Source organism: Natator depressus, chromosome 8, assembly GCF_965152275.1.
Source record: "Natator depressus isolate rNatDep1 chromosome 8, rNatDep2.hap1, whole genome shotgun sequence".
Taxonomy (NCBI): Eukaryota; Metazoa; Chordata; order Testudines; family Cheloniidae; genus Natator; species Natator depressus.
This window is the reverse complement of record NC_134241.1, coordinates 36,536,251-36,551,418: the sequence shown is the minus strand read 5'-3', so window position 1 is coordinate 36,551,418 and position 15,168 is coordinate 36,536,251. Positions and strand designations below refer to the sequence as shown.

Here is a 15,168-nt window from a genome sequence, read left to right as displayed (position 1 = left end):
AGCTGTGGTCTCAGCTTGCTGATTAACTTAACAAGGCAGTGTACTTAAGAGTGGGTCAGAGTACTTAAAAGGGAAATGTGCATCTCTCTCTCACACACACCCACACGGTGTGTGTGTCTGTCTGCCATGCTGTCTCCCCTCCCTCCATTCCTGCTGCCTTGTAGAGTGTGAGGCTACATTAACTATGAGTTAACTCCCTGAGGGCTCAGCCAATTGCTAGTTCATCATTTAGCATTAAGGCATTCCCTGGGAAATATCCCACCCTCTGACTTCACCACCTCAACCAAGCTTCACAATCGTCATTGCTGTGTACAGTATTAAATAGTTTAAAACTCATACTGTGTGTGTGTGTGTCTGGCAAAAAAAATTTCCCTGGAACCTAATTCCTCCCATATTTACATTAATTCTTATGGGGAAATTGGATTCGCTTAACATCGTTTAGCTTAAAGTCACATTTTTCAGGAACATAACTACAACGTTAAGTGAGGAGTTACTGTATTAGAGGATTGGATGAATGAGGTGAGACTATTCCAGCTATCTCAGTTCTAGATGAATTTGGTTCTATTTTTTGTATGGGGAGCATAGAGATCATAGGCAGCCTAACTGCTTGTGCTCTTCAGAATTCAGCTACCTAGTTTAAATTTAAAATATTTAAAAAAAAAACTCTTTGAGACACCCTGGCAAACATTTTCTGACTTCTGATGTTAGGCCCGGTTTCAGAAGTGCGGAGCACCCATAGCACCCATAACCCATGAACTCAATGGGAACGTATCACTTCTGAAACTCTATTCACTTATTTAGGTGCCTAACTTCAGTATCCAAGTTTGGAAATTTTGACCCAAAGTTTTAAAAGGGTTTGTGGGATGGTGCTGGGTGAAAGACTTGAAGCAAATTAACTTAGGAAAGCTTGGAAGTGAGGCGCTCTAGGCACCTGTCTTCAAAATACAGTCTAATCTTCTGAAATATGAACAAATCTGAAGAGAGCAATGAGGTAAGGGTAACATCCTTTGTGTGTCCACTAGGTAAATGTCAGGGAAAAGACAGCAGGACTGTCAAGCGTTCAGTCCCTTACTAAGTCCCATATGCTGAGAATGTTAAATGACCAAGTTCGAAACACCTAGAGGACAGGGATCCACCAAGATCCCCATCTCCTACTATCCTTGGCCTACCACCATGACAATCCATCCTTCCTCCAGATGGAATCAATATTAGACACCTGTGAGTGGAGTTTCGACAAGTGCCACAAGGCCCTTACTTCATTAAAGGGCCAATGGTGGTTGCTTCCGCAGCATTACCAGTACCTGACAGGTGAGAGGTGGGAAAGAGAACTGGATGTGTATAATTTTAAATAGTTTTTGAAATTAAACTTGGCAAGTTCAGCTCTCAGGTTGGAGTTCTATGCATACTACATTGTAAAGTATTTCTGGAGTAATTTGAGAATAGGGTCAAAGACTAATGGCAGGATTGTCTCTTTATGCCAGTGTAGAAACTTTGTGGACTTACCTACAGGGCTGGTAGAAACTCTCTGGGAAGGTGGCCTGAATCCAGGAGCCTTGGAGTTATCAGGATGCACATTTTCTATGTGTCCAAGCACAGAGTTACTCAGAAAAGTAGACTGAACAGTAAAAGATGGGTCTGCTGCTGCTCGTGTGGAGAGTGGACAGTCTCCCCATCCTTGGTTGGCTGGCACCTGGTTGTTATCAAAAAGACTGCTAAAGTGATTGAAAAGCGTTGCTGGCCCAAACGTAGGCGGCAATGATTTGTTTGCTGGGTTAATGTGCATCTGAGAACCGTTCATAACATTCATGGCTGATGAAAGCTGCACTGCAGCAGGTGGACCTTGAGATGGCGTTAAAGGAACTGGATTTGTAACAAAAATAGACTGATGATCTTGATGTAAGTTTGCATTTGGTACCACTGAATAGAAAGAACCTCTAGGCTGCATTCTGTGAGAAACTCGAGGTGCTGGTACAGCTAACTGAGGTAAATTACTGTTGTCCTGATTATCTGCAGCAATTGATCTGGGTGAAGCTAAGCTTAATGGAGTGGGTTCTGAGCTAGATGAAAAAGGCATCGACACAGAAGAACTTATATCTGACATGCTGGTTGGCAGTATCTCATCTTGGACGTTATTTAGAGGTGCAGGGCTGCTAGACGGGCGAGTTTCTAGGACTCCTGGATTGCTGCTAGTGGATATATTGCAACTACTTGCAACCGAAGATGGTGCACACGTGTTTCCAGTAGGTTGGTCTGGTGTTGACACCTTCTCTTTGGGTGCTGAGATAGCTGAGAAAGAGTCCGTTTTAAGTGCAGAATGCTGTGTTTGTGGAACATTAGAGGGCAGAAATGCTGTGGGAACTTGCCCATTGTTTGCAGGTGCAGAGGAAGCAGAAGGCAGAGCACTACAGGTGCTTGTCACAGTTGAGATTGCTGTTGCCACCACACTTGTTTTCGGAACACAGGTGAACAACTGCTTTCTGACTGATGAGGGAGTCCGACTACTTGTTGCACACAGCGGTTGGGTGGAAGCAACTACAGAAGAGACAGTAATAGGACAACTAGCAGTAGCTAATCCAGTAGACTCTGTCTGTAAAATATTCCCATTCTGGTTACCTACACGACTTGAACTATTATGCTTTGGAGAGCTGTTTGTGCTGCTAGGGTTAACTGGTCTCACTGGGAATGGTCCCCAAGTGTTCGGCGAAGGTGAAAAAGTTCCTCCAAACTGCGCCATAGGTAAGCGAGGGTGCCGAATCTGTTGCATAGTTTGGGCAGCCAGCAAGGCAAAATGAGGGTGGGAATAAGCTAAGGGCAGAGACACTGGAAAAGAAGAACGCACATTTGCTGGAACATTCTTGTTTAATTTGTTAGTGGGCTGGAAAGTAGAAAGTGTCGATGACTGCGACGTGATAAGAGGTGGTGCGCCGAGCGGGAAGGAGTTTTTGTTGGAAGCAGCTGCGGTACTGACTCCAGATGAAAAGTTTGCATGAATTGATTTGGTGTTTGGAGCAGGTGTTCTTATATGAGTTTTAGGAATTAAGTCTTCCAGTTCCTTGGCAGGATCTTGAATAAGGGCACTGATGAGTTGCACTGCATACCTCGTTGATTCAGTACCGCCCCTGAAATTAAAAAAAAAAAGTATTAATCTTCTCTTTGGAATGGAATTCTCACTTTGTTGCATCACTTCTTGAACTAAACAATTTATTTTTCCTATATTAGTACAGTACTTGACTGGAACAGTCAAGAAGTTTTATTTCTTGATATTTGCTTATTTTATGGTTTAACTTTGTGTATCAGATTTTCAGCATGTCCTGCTGTCAGCAATTTATGCACTATACACTAGTGCCAAAGAGCCAATATGTCGTACCTTAAAGATAAGCAGAACTTTGTAAGAAAAAAACTTGTACCAATTCAATTTACAATTATTTTGTTTCCATGTACTGTACCTTATTGTGATCATTCTCTCTCCATTCTTATCTTTTTGTTTGTCCACATCAATATGAGCACCAGTGACATCTTGAATTGCTGTGATGTTGCACCCGCCTCTTCCCATTATTCTAGATACGACAGAAGCTGGGACAGATAATTTCTTAGACCTATATCACAAAGATTGCAAATTTGTGAAATAATTTTAGAGAAATTTAAAAAGTGCCAAAATCTGTTTTGTTTGGCAACTGAACATCCCAATATTTTTACATTTTAGGTCAGTAAGTGGTTTTCTGCTGGTATTGAATTCACTCTTTGGGGCCTCTCTAAAACTTCCCCACTGACATTACTTGTTATCCTGAGCACTTCTGAAGTTTCTTCAGAACACTTCTTCAGCCAAGTATATCACATCATATAGATGCACATTATACAATATACATGCTGTTTTGGACATATAGTTCTTCATCTTTGTCCTAAGCTGTACATTTTTAAAATGTAAGTGATATGAAATCCTAAGTGACTCTCCTACTTCACATTTTAATTAGTATCAAGCATCTTTGGATCACAGGGATTAGCCACTGGATACAAATTGCTTCTACTGGTATATAGCCAGACGGAAACTTTTCCAACATATTCACACTGATAATCTTTGAAATACCACCTGCTTGAGCAAGACTTTAAAGTCTGGGTCTTGATCCAACATCCTGGGAGAATTAATGTCTCCTAGACCTCAAGTGAGAAACCAAAAATGCGCTGGAAGACTGCCAGTGACCCTACGCAATGATTTATAGCAAGCAGGCCAACTGTGCAATTCAAGGGTCCAAAGGGATGCTGGAAGCCACTATGAAGACAGCACAGATTTTCAGAAGTACATTTATTTTTAGGCCATGATACTGCAACCCAAACATTCAATGGACTTATTAAATGAACTGCTAGGATTTTCAAATTCATATGGCATTGGTGGATCAGTGCAGGCATATGGCAATGGGAAGCCTTAGAACACCAGCTATGCTTGCATTCCAGACCCCAGCCAAGGTCCCTTTAGGCCACCCTTGCTCCCAGACTTCAAAGGCTGGACCTCTCAAACCCATACATGACTTTCAAGCTTAACAGTGGCATGTTGCAATTTGTGAACTGTACAGTTAGAGGGAATTCCAAGGGGTTTCAGGAAGCACTGTGATGAAGGTTCAAGAATCTGAACAGAATATAGACTGTACATCTCTATGTTACTGCCAGCTTCACCTACATTTTAAGTTCAGTCATATTTAACATTTTAGATTATACTAGCAGCAAGAAATTAGGCAGGAAATGTTAAACATGTGTAATGTAAAATGGATAGTTTTTACACTTACCATCTGAAAATATTAACATTCTAATATGTCTCGTCTTTTAAGTTACTGGTCTCCTGCCATCCACAAAATTCACACTATCATCCCAATCTCCCCAAACAATGCTCTTAGAATACATACTATGCCCTCACCCCCAGCATTTCTCATGTTCCAATCCCCTCCCCTGCATTAGTATAAAGACTTCTCTCTATTGGAGTTCCCAATCTCCCCCGCTCCATGACGAAGCTCCCTTCCTCATGTAGCTTCCAAGAGCTTTCCATATGACTCACAAGGACCCTAGTTGCATTCCAGTCTCCCTTACCCTCCTCAATCCACTCCCCAAAGTAAACCCCTAGCCACCCACTCAGACACCCTCCTCACCACCGAGGAATTCATTCCTCAGACAAGCTCTAAATAGCACCCAGAACCAGACTCCTCACCCACCCTCTAATGCCTCCCTCCCCACCCACCAAGCTCATTGTTTTTTAGTTTGAAAAAAATGCCCCAAACAGTACCTTTTTGCTCCTGAACAGCAGCGCCCTCCTCTCTGCAGCTGAAATTGCTCAATTGGTGTTGGCTGCAGAGTGTTGCTAGGGGCAGGATCTTTCAAAACTCTGCCTACTTGCCTGTCAAGGGTAGAAGAGATCTTTTCATTGGTTATTTCTTTGACAGACTTCCCTTCTACCCAATTGGGTGCTTTGAGGGAGTGGGAGTTAGCATAGTTCTTGGTCTTGGAATTCATAGATTCATAAATATTAAGGTCAGAAGGGACCATTATGATCATCTAGTCTGACCTCCTGCACGATGCAGGCCACAGAATCTCACCCACACACTCCTGCGATAAACCTCTCACCTATGTCTGAGCTATTGAAGTCCTCAAATCATGGTTTAAAAAGACTTCAAGAAGCAGAGAATCCTCCAGCAAGTGACCCGTGCCCCATGCTACAGAGGAAGGCAAAAAACCTCCAGGGCCTCTTCCAATCTGCCCTGGAGGAAAGTTCCTTCTCGACCCCAAATATGGTGATCAGCCGAACCCTGAGCATATGGGCAAGATTCACCAGCCAGATTGTGGGATAGGCTTTAGGAGGTAATAAACATGTGCAACACCTAGTTACTTTGCAAAGGACACATGGGTTGTTAAAAGGCTCTTAGACTATATGCGTGCTCTGCTACTCAGGGCAGGGCACGGCACAGCAAATTCTGGCCCAGGGTAGACATTTTGTGAGCACATTCCTTACTAAACAAATCTTGAGTTCTTAGGGTTATCAAAATCCACCATTTTAGGAAGAAATTTCTAGAACCCCAGCAGATCTGACAGAAACATCATACCAAACACAGTAAAAGTAAAGCAAATGACTAAACTAGGAGACTTAAGAGACCTGTCTGGAGAGGTGTAGCAGCTTCAGGATCAATAGTGGGGTCTGTGCAGTGATGAGCTACCAAAATCTTAACAACCGGTTCCCTATAAAAAGTTCTGATTCAAGGGATGTGCCCAGAGGTGGAGGGGGTGGGGGTGTAGTGGCAGGGAACAGATTGCACAGAGGCAAAAGGGGCTCGTTGCAGGGAGGGAGTGGCACAAGGGAGAAGTGGGCAGGAGGGGGTTGTTGAAAGGGGCTGGCAGGCGGGGGTGTGTATGTGCCAGGGGGTTGTTGCAGGGGGGTGAAGGTGGCAGGGAGGGGTTTGCACAAGGGAGGAGTGGGCAGGAGGGAGATGGCAGGTGGGTGGGTGGGGTCCCGAGGTTGATGCAGGGGTGAAGGTGACTGTGACTGGCAAGGGGGGGTTGCCGGGTGGAGGTTGCCCAGAGGCAAAAGTGGCAGGACAAGGTGGGTTGTTTGGGCAGGGGGTGCACAGGGGAGAAGGTAGCTGGTCGGTGTCACTGGCTGAGAGAGGGGTGACTGGATTGCTCCCACATACACCATTCCCCAGGCCAGCGACTGGCCCTGCCCACCCCCCGGTGCTCTGCAGGCCCGTGCAGCTCCCCGCGGCCCAGGTAGGAGGCTTGCAGGCGGAGTAGACACCCATCTTCTCCGCCCGAAGAGCAGAGCGCAGCTGTGCTTTCTTCCCTGCACCGCGGCTGAGCTGGGCACCCCGCTGCCCCCGGGGCTCTCAACGGCGACGCAGGCAGCCAGTCCCCACATGCTGCGGGCTGAGCTGGGCTCCCCGCTACCCCTGGGGCTCATAGCGGTAGCTGCCGCTGAGAGCCCCAGGGGCAACCTGACTTGGCTCGCAGCACAGGCAAGGCAGCGCAGCTGCTAGTGCTAGACCCTCCCCTTCCCTGCTCAGCCACCAGCTGCTCCCCTGGGGGGAGGGACTGGCCACGCCACTGACATCCCCTCTGGAGCTGGGAGGCAAGGAGCAGCAGCAGCCTTGTGCTCCACTGTTTCAAAAAAATTTGGGGGGCACCGCTTTTTGGCGCCCCCAACCAGTTGGTGCCCTAGGCAGCCGCCTAGTCTGCCTAGTGGTTGCACCAGCCCTGCCCAACAGACCCTGCCCCGGAACTCCCACACCCTACCCAACCCCTCCCCCAATTCCCTGACCGTCCCCCCAGAACCTCCACCCCCTCCAACTGCTCCCTGCCCCTTATCCAACCCTTCCTCCCAGCCCCAGCCTGGCCCCCTTACCATGCTGCTCAGGGAAGCATGACGGATGCTGTGCGGCCCGCTGGAGCTCGCAGCCCTACCCCCTTACCATGCTGCTCAAAGCGGCAGGAGCTGTAGAGCTGCCCAGGAGCGGTCCAGAGCGCTGGCAGCGCGGTATACTGAGGCTCTGTGAGAGGGGGGAGGCGCCGGGGGAGCCTTCCTGGCCGGGAGCTCAGGGAGCCGTAACAATTTTTACCAACCAGTTCTAAAACTGGTTCAAAATTTAACAACTGGTTTGCGCGAACCGGCTCCAGCTCACCACTGGGTCTGTGTGCAGCCCTGGTAAAGGTAGCTATCTGCCTTTTTACAGTTTCATGCCTTCACAACTCACCAAGTTTGGGGGTGGGGGGGAGAGGGAAAAATCTATGACTATCATACACACCTCATAAAAGGGAACAATATTTATGAACATACACAATCACCAAAGTATGGGAAAATCGCACATTTTAATTGGTGTGAACTGATGAGGTCGGAACTTATCTTAGATTTTAATTGCATAGATTTTTCATTTGCTAAAAAAAAGACAGCTTCCCCATAACTCAAACTTCAAGTCCTCTCTAAAACAGTGTTCCATGTACACAAGCTAAAATATGCTCTAAAAAGGACATTTAGTCAAAATCCTGCATGTCAGAATGTGAGACGCTAAGTCAGGGCTAAATGCAAAAATTTAGGATTTATGTTTTCATGCTTATCTCACTTCAATAAAGTGAGTAAAAAAAAAGGTAGAAAATTTAAACAATTTCCATATAGACAGAACGAATGACTAAAATACGGCCACAAGCCACCCAATGTAACAAAATTATGTACATTTTCAAGGAAAAGAAAGAAGCTGCCGTTTCAGAAGCCGAAGCTCTTGAACTATATAACCATGCTCCTAAGTCTATTTTAGGATCATGAATGAGTTGGAGCAGAATGAGTTGGAGCAGAATCAGCAGCCAGAATGTGGGTCAACATAATAAGCACCATGTCTCAGTCCGTTGTCCACCTCCCTGTGGATCTTCATTGACACCCACCAATCTTTGAGGGATCCCATGTGAAACTGAAGCGTGACAGAGCTTTTGCTGCTGTATTCCTTTTTTACCAATGGAGCGCTGGCTTATTCCTCGCCACTTAAAGAAGAGCTAGAATAAACTCCCCCTCCCTGCAGGTGTTTCCTTCTGATTAGAGTCAGGCCCTGGGAAGGATCCCACTCCTACTTTAAAATACTGATCCCATGTTTGGCTTTTTGAATTGTAATTACCACCCATAATGATTGTCATTTGTTTGCAAAGCACTGCAAGCACAAAGGAAGAAGGGCTTTTATAAATCATTACAGTCAAGCTAACTCTGCTGAATGTTCTGTGTAAGTACACAGTTTATAAATCAAAAAAGTCTATACATAATTTGAAAACACAGAATTAAAACCCATTACCTTCTAACCACTTCTTTCCAGCCTTCTTCTCTTTTCTGACCTCTTTTTGGACTAGTAAGGTTCAGCTTTATGTTTGGAGAGGTCAGAGGCAGGGACACAGATTTATAACTTGCTGATAATGAATTGGGATTAGCATCACCTTCAAGTCTGGGAACAGATATGTATTGATTACAGACTATAAAATAGAAGTAGTTAAAGTAGTTGCAGAGCATAAATTTTAACAGGTTAGACAAAACTATCAATTAAAACAGTTCTCAATTTTTTTTTTTCATTCTCAATGCCCCTATTTAGACCACAGCTTCTGCAATATGAGTGCCATCAATGCCAATTAGTGTATTTTGTGTGGTTAACATTCACAGGAACTGGACTGAACCTCCAACTTATTTTACACAGGCTACTGAGGAGCCATTGGATTGTTTTGACTTTCAGTCATGTCCAACTGGTCCAGAATCAAAACTAACCAAGCAGAATTCTTGGATCCCAGCACCACAAGGTGAGGAGATTGACCAGATTCTGTAAAATCTAAGCAGCAGTAAACAGATTCACAATGGGACAGACCAAGCAGCAGTCATGAGAGGGCAGGGTAGAGTAACTGAAGACTCACCTTGTTTGTATTTTTGAAGCTGAGGTGCTTGTCTTTTCTTCCTGAGAAGGGAGCAGTAATGAGGCATATCCCCTATCACCAGAAGGATTTGTATCCATAGTGAAGTTCAACTCCTGGCTTTTACCTCCACTGCTACTCTCGCTATTGCAATCTGTGCTATCCAGGTTATCAGAATCGCTATTCCCACCTGCACCACCACCTCTTGGCTCTCCATTTATTTTATTTTTATCTGCTTTTTGCTGTGCTAGAGATATATGCTGATCTGGCAAAATTATCTGCACATTTTGAGGAGTGTCCTTCGTTTTGTTCTTTTTATTTTTTCTATTCGTGCTAGGGGTTGTTACCACATTGGCTCTCTTTTTCCCGAAGACATTTGTGAAAGTAGCTGATGTTGCAGATATTCCAATTGTGGTTGTAGTGGTTGCACTCGGAGGCTCTATAGGAACTTCTTGCTCCACTGGGGGAAAAAAAGTCAATATACAACATAAAACATTTAATATAAAAAAAGTCTTACTTGTTAAGGAAATTACAACTAAAGTTACATTTGTGTTAGCTGTCACTAGCGTAAGGAATTCAGCCATTCTAGTGATTTAAAAAATCCTAGATTTGACGTGTGGTTGAGGGGATACGATGGTAACAACAGAACTAGTTTCACTGGGAACAATGACAGTTGCATGGGAAACTAATGCAGAGCAGGAGCTCTGAAACACTGCAGTGACACAAAAGGCCAGACAATTAAACTCAGCAAGAGCTTTCATTTCTTCAAGGATGAAATATTTCACCCTCCCTGAGGGGAAATTAGACATTTTAAAAATCTAAGTCAAGTCAGGTTTTAAAAAGATCATTCCTGCTCAAATCTTTCACGATTAGCACAAAACAAGCACTAAAATCTGCACTAAAATACCAAAGTAAGTTATTTAGGGTACAAAACAATGCCTAGGAAGCCTAAAATTTTAAAAGCTATACTTCCATGATTTTTGCTTTGTACACCAATGCTACTCCTGCTATAGTGAGCATTGTAGACAGAACCAATTGATATAGTCAGCCTGCCATTAAGACTTCCTCAAAAATACAAAATTTGAGACATGTACACACACTACACATACAAAAATCTCCATTCTATCATTAGTACAGATGTGCATTTTCATAGTGGAAGGCGTTTAACAATGGCAGAATATACTTTACTCCTGTGGGAATTCTGTGTAAAAAAATAAAAATTCTGTGCACAATATTTTAAAGTTCTACAACTTTTATTTGTCAGTAACTAAATGTGGAGGCTCTGGCATGGCAGTGGGGAAGCACATGCCACTGGCTGCATGGAGATCGGAGATCACCCTGTAGCCACCCACCTGGGGACACAGACTCGGTGGTGAGGTTGCTCCTGATGCTGACACAGCACAAGGGCTGGGCCTGCCCCAGAAACACCCTGAGGCCCTGTCCCTCTGTGCCAGGTGCATGAGGTGTGGGCAAGTAGGCTCAGCCCAGCAGGATCCAAGTGTGGAGTGGCTTAGTGTGTGGGGGATTCAGGTGTGGGGGTAAGAGGGTTCTGTGTGGGACAATGTGGGTTCAGGTGGCTTACGGTAGGAGTCGATGCGGGGGGATCTGGATGCACAGGGGCTTGTTGTGGGGTTCAGGTGGGGGGGTCTGGGTGAAGGCATTGGGGTTCTGGATGCAGAGGTTAGGCTCGGCAGGATGGGAGGTTCTGTGTGTGTGTGTGGGGGTGGGTCTGGGGGGCTCACTGGGGTGGTCCAGGTATAGAGGGGTGGGGCTGGTCAGGGTGGGGGCCTGGGTGCAGCTAGCTGGGGTTCAGTGGGTGGGTGTCTAGGTGAAGGGGGCTCATCGGGGGGGTCACCTCTGGATGCAGAAGGTGAAACTCGGGGGGGAAGGGGGGGGCCTGAATGCACAGGGGAGCAGCTGTCCGCACAGTGAGCCCTGTGGCTGAGGAGTGATAGGGGCAGGACATAGGGGGGCGGGGGGGAGGGCCATGCGCGGAACTTCCTGCAGCTGGGGGAGGTTTCTGGAGGTGGGTCTGACTCTGCCATAAACCTGGCCCTGGCCACTTCTTGCAGAGGAAGAGCAAGTCCCATCCTCTCCAGCCCAGCCAGGATTAGCAGCGGAGTCCAGCGCAGCATAGGAGCCACCAGGGCATTCCCAGCCCCTGCCGGATGCTCCTAGTGCCTGAAACAACATGCCTGCACTGCTGTGGAAGAGCACATGATCGCTCTTGGCCTTCCCTTTGCTTTCCTGTCAGAAAGTCATTTTTCTGCAGGGAAGCAAAGAAATCTGCAGGGGACATGAATTCTGCACGTGCAGTAGTGCAGAATTCCCCCAAGAGTAATACTTTCTTAAACATTTTAAATGTTTATTTTCTACACTGAGTTCTTGCAGATATGTAGGAAGAATATTCAGAGTGAATAAACCTATTGACTAACTGCTCCTCCTTTCCAGTATGAAGAAAACAATGGCACCTAAAATAGCTTTTCACCAAGAAGGATTTAGAAACATTTATACAATCCAACAAGTGCTTTCCCGCCACAGAATAGTAGAAACATTAGATATTCTTCACCTTCATCATCATTCTCCTCTTCATCATCATCTTCTTGCAGCTCTAAAGTTTCCTTAGGTTTGTTTTCCTCATCTTCCTCTTGTTTTCTTTTTTGCTCCTCTTTCTTCTTCTTTCTCTTTTCCTTTCTCTTTTCTCTCTTAGCTGCAAGAGCCTGTTTTCTGCTCTCTTCTCTTGACTATGGGAAAAGCATTAATATGTAGTTCTACCATGCATTAATACCAAAGATTAATATTCTCTTATGTTTACAAATTCAGGGCTTCAATGGAAAAAATGTCTGAGGGGTAGATAATCAAGAAAAATTCTGTTATGACCTGAATCATTATGCAGAAAAGCCATGATAATGACAGCAGAATGAACAGAAATTAAATAGAAGTAGTGGACTAGATGGAACTGCAGTTTTCAAAACAAGACTTATCAAGGAAAAAGAAAGAAATCAGTCACCAAGCTGCATGCAACCAGAATGATAGAGATGTGTGTTAAAACAAATTTAGTATATATTTTAATGAGATGTCACTGTAATCTTGCATTATCTCAGACTAAATTGCAAAAAATTGTTGAAAAACCTGAGCTAGTGAAAGAATTTCAGCAGCAACCATAACATCTTTCACTCAGAAGGCTCACAAAGTACTTTATGTGCTACATATAGCTATCATATTATCTGTTGCTGAAATATAGTTACTTCTTGGGTACAATGAGGTAGTTAGTACCAACAACACTAAACTGTAGGTTAGCAGATGAAGTGAAAAATAACTAAATGAAATTTAATGCGACAGAAGGAGGCTAAAGATAATTAGTAAAAATGGAATTTGGTAAAACTTCTCTCGTGAAAAATAACATGGTGAGTTAATTATTGTAAAGAGTCAAAACCTCCACTTTCACTCTCCTGCACAAAAAAAGTCCCTTTAGCAGCCCAGCACCCCATAATGCTATTCTGGGCACTGCAGCATTATCAAATGGATGACTGTTACTTATTGACTCAGTCACTGATTGCACTACTTTGCAGCACATGGGGATGGGAGTAATTCTTTCGAAGTCTCATATCCAGCTGAACTCTGTTTAACTGATGTGACAGCTCAAAGGTCTGCTTTAAGATAAGTCATAGAACAAGCTGATATTGTTTTATATATATTAACAGTTTTAACTGAAGACACTTTCTTCATGTTTTCACATTCTGCATCCAACTGAAGTACAGAGTAATGCAAAATGCTGGCAAACAGCTTAATTAACCAAAAAAGTAACAAGCCTAAAATTTCCTAAAAGAAACTAGTGGGAGTAGTAATGGACACAAACGAGTTCCAACTTGTTGCCTATGGAGGTCAGAAGGGCTGGATAGTGGGTGGGGCTGTCCAGCATTGGATATTCTGAAGTAGGAGTGCAAGAACATCCAGGTTGCACACTGCAGCCCCAAGAGAGACACTACTATTCAAACAGAGCTGAGCTTGTGCACTTGGGGCACATGCACCTTCTATAATGGAGATTCACACAGGCAATGAATGAAAAATAGAATATTTCATCATTATAGTATACACTAGCTGCAGCCAGGCAGAGATGCCAAATCCACTGAATTGTGACATGTAAATAAGACTTCAATTTTGGTTTTTAATTTTTTTGTTAATTTAATGGGAATTTATCGGTGTATAGTCAACATTTTTTAGAAACGGTGATAATTGTAAAAACAACAAACAAAGGGCAACAGTGGCATGGGGGGGGTGCCTGGTCCTCACAGCATGCAGAGGTACTCGCTACATATCACCTGAAGAAGCCTTCCAGCTCCCTGCCCTTCTTGCTCCCTGCCCTTCTTACTCCCCACTGTGCACAGGAAGCAGATGAGCCACATTGAAGGGCCGGGGGGGGGGGGGGGAGGAGGGAAGGGGTGTTAGGAGGAGAGTGGAAGGCTGCACCCTGTGAGTACTGACCTCCCCTGGCTGGCCAGAGCCCCTCCTGAGCTCAGTCCTGGACCAGTGCTGAAGGGCAGGGATAAGGAGGGGACTCTGTCTGGCAGAGGGGGCCAGCATTCAGGGTCTGCATCCTTCTGCTCCCTGCAGGCCTGCTGCCATAGAGGTCAGGTGGTCTTGGCTGCCAGGCCCCCTGGTCCCTGCCTGAAAAATTCTCGGGTCCCAAAAAAGCCAAAGTTGGGTGGAAAAAAAAAAATCAGTACAACCAAAGGGGTTTCTATAAGCCACCTTTTGGGTTAATTATCTATTTACTGACATCCCCAAATCCTCCTTTTATATTTAAAAACATCATTAATTTATATTTTGTAGCAGTTCCAAATTTGAAGTAGGGAAAACCTGTAAGTTTACACACATCTGAAAGAAAAAGTTGCCATATGCAGATGCAGTAGCCAAGAACTAACCTAAGATGACAGATTTCGCCACTCACCTTTTCCAGGTCAAGCTCCTTCAGCAGGATACTTGCGTTCTTATTTGCTTCTGCAGCTTGCTGGTCTTTAGCCTTCACAATTGTCTCCACACACTGGTGACACTTCTTCAGTAGTTCCTGAAGAATAAGAGTTATTTTATTAAAACAATCCTGAAAATCTGAAGTTAATTATTGCAGTTTGCTCTTAAAGGGTATGATTAGAAGTACCAGTGAGCCAAACATACAACTAACTTGCCAGCAAGTTAAAGTAGTATGGGCTGGACGAATGGACTATAAGGTGGATAGAAAGCTGGCTAGATTGTTGGGCTCAACGGGTAGTGATCAATGGCTCCATGTCTAGCTGGCAGCTGGTATCAAGCGGAGTGCCCCAAGGGTCGGTCCTGGGGCCAGTTTTGTTCAATATCTTCATTAATGATCCGGAGAATGGCGTGGACTGCACCCTCAGCAAGTTTGCAAATGACACTAAACTGGGAGGAGTGGTAGATACGCTGGAGGGTAGGGATAGGATACAGAGGGCCCTAGACACATTAGAGGATTGGGCCAAAAGAAATCTGATGAGCTTCAACAAAGACAAGTGCAGAGTCCTGCACTTAGGACAGAAGAATCCCATGCATTGCTACAGACTAGGAACCGAATGGCTAGGTAGCAGTTCTGCAGAAAAGGACCTAGGGGTTACACTGGACGAGAAGCTGGATATGAGTCAACAGTGTGCCCTTGTTGCCAAGAAAGCTAACGGCATTTTGGGCTGTATAAGTAGGGGCATTGCCAGCAGATTGAGGGACGTGATCGCTCCCCTCTATTCGACATTGGTG

General features: G+C 44.9%; 1 protein-coding gene across 13 annotated transcripts in view; it reads right to left on the bottom strand.

The window, feature by feature from the left end:
• The window catches only part of ANKHD1 (ankyrin repeat and KH domain containing 1), a 207,021-nt gene that overhangs the window by 13,232 nt on the left and 178,621 nt on the right, over positions 1 to 15,168 (bottom strand). For all 13 annotated transcript variants that reach the window (XM_074960743.1, XM_074960744.1, XM_074960749.1 and 10 more), the window contains 7 exons: positions 14,357 to 14,473; positions 11,975 to 12,149; positions 9,409 to 9,865; positions 8,805 to 8,951; positions 5,270 to 5,380; positions 3,447 to 3,596; positions 1,504 to 3,119 (listed from right to left, as the gene is read on the bottom strand). In XM_074960743.1, coding sequence (XP_074816844.1) covers positions 1,504 to 3,119; positions 3,447 to 3,596; positions 5,270 to 5,380; positions 8,805 to 8,951; positions 9,409 to 9,865; positions 11,975 to 12,149; positions 14,357 to 14,473 — 2,773 coding nt within the window. The remainder of the gene's footprint in view (positions 1 to 1,503; positions 3,120 to 3,446; positions 3,597 to 5,269; positions 5,381 to 8,804; positions 8,952 to 9,408; positions 9,866 to 11,974; positions 12,150 to 14,356; positions 14,474 to 15,168) is intronic.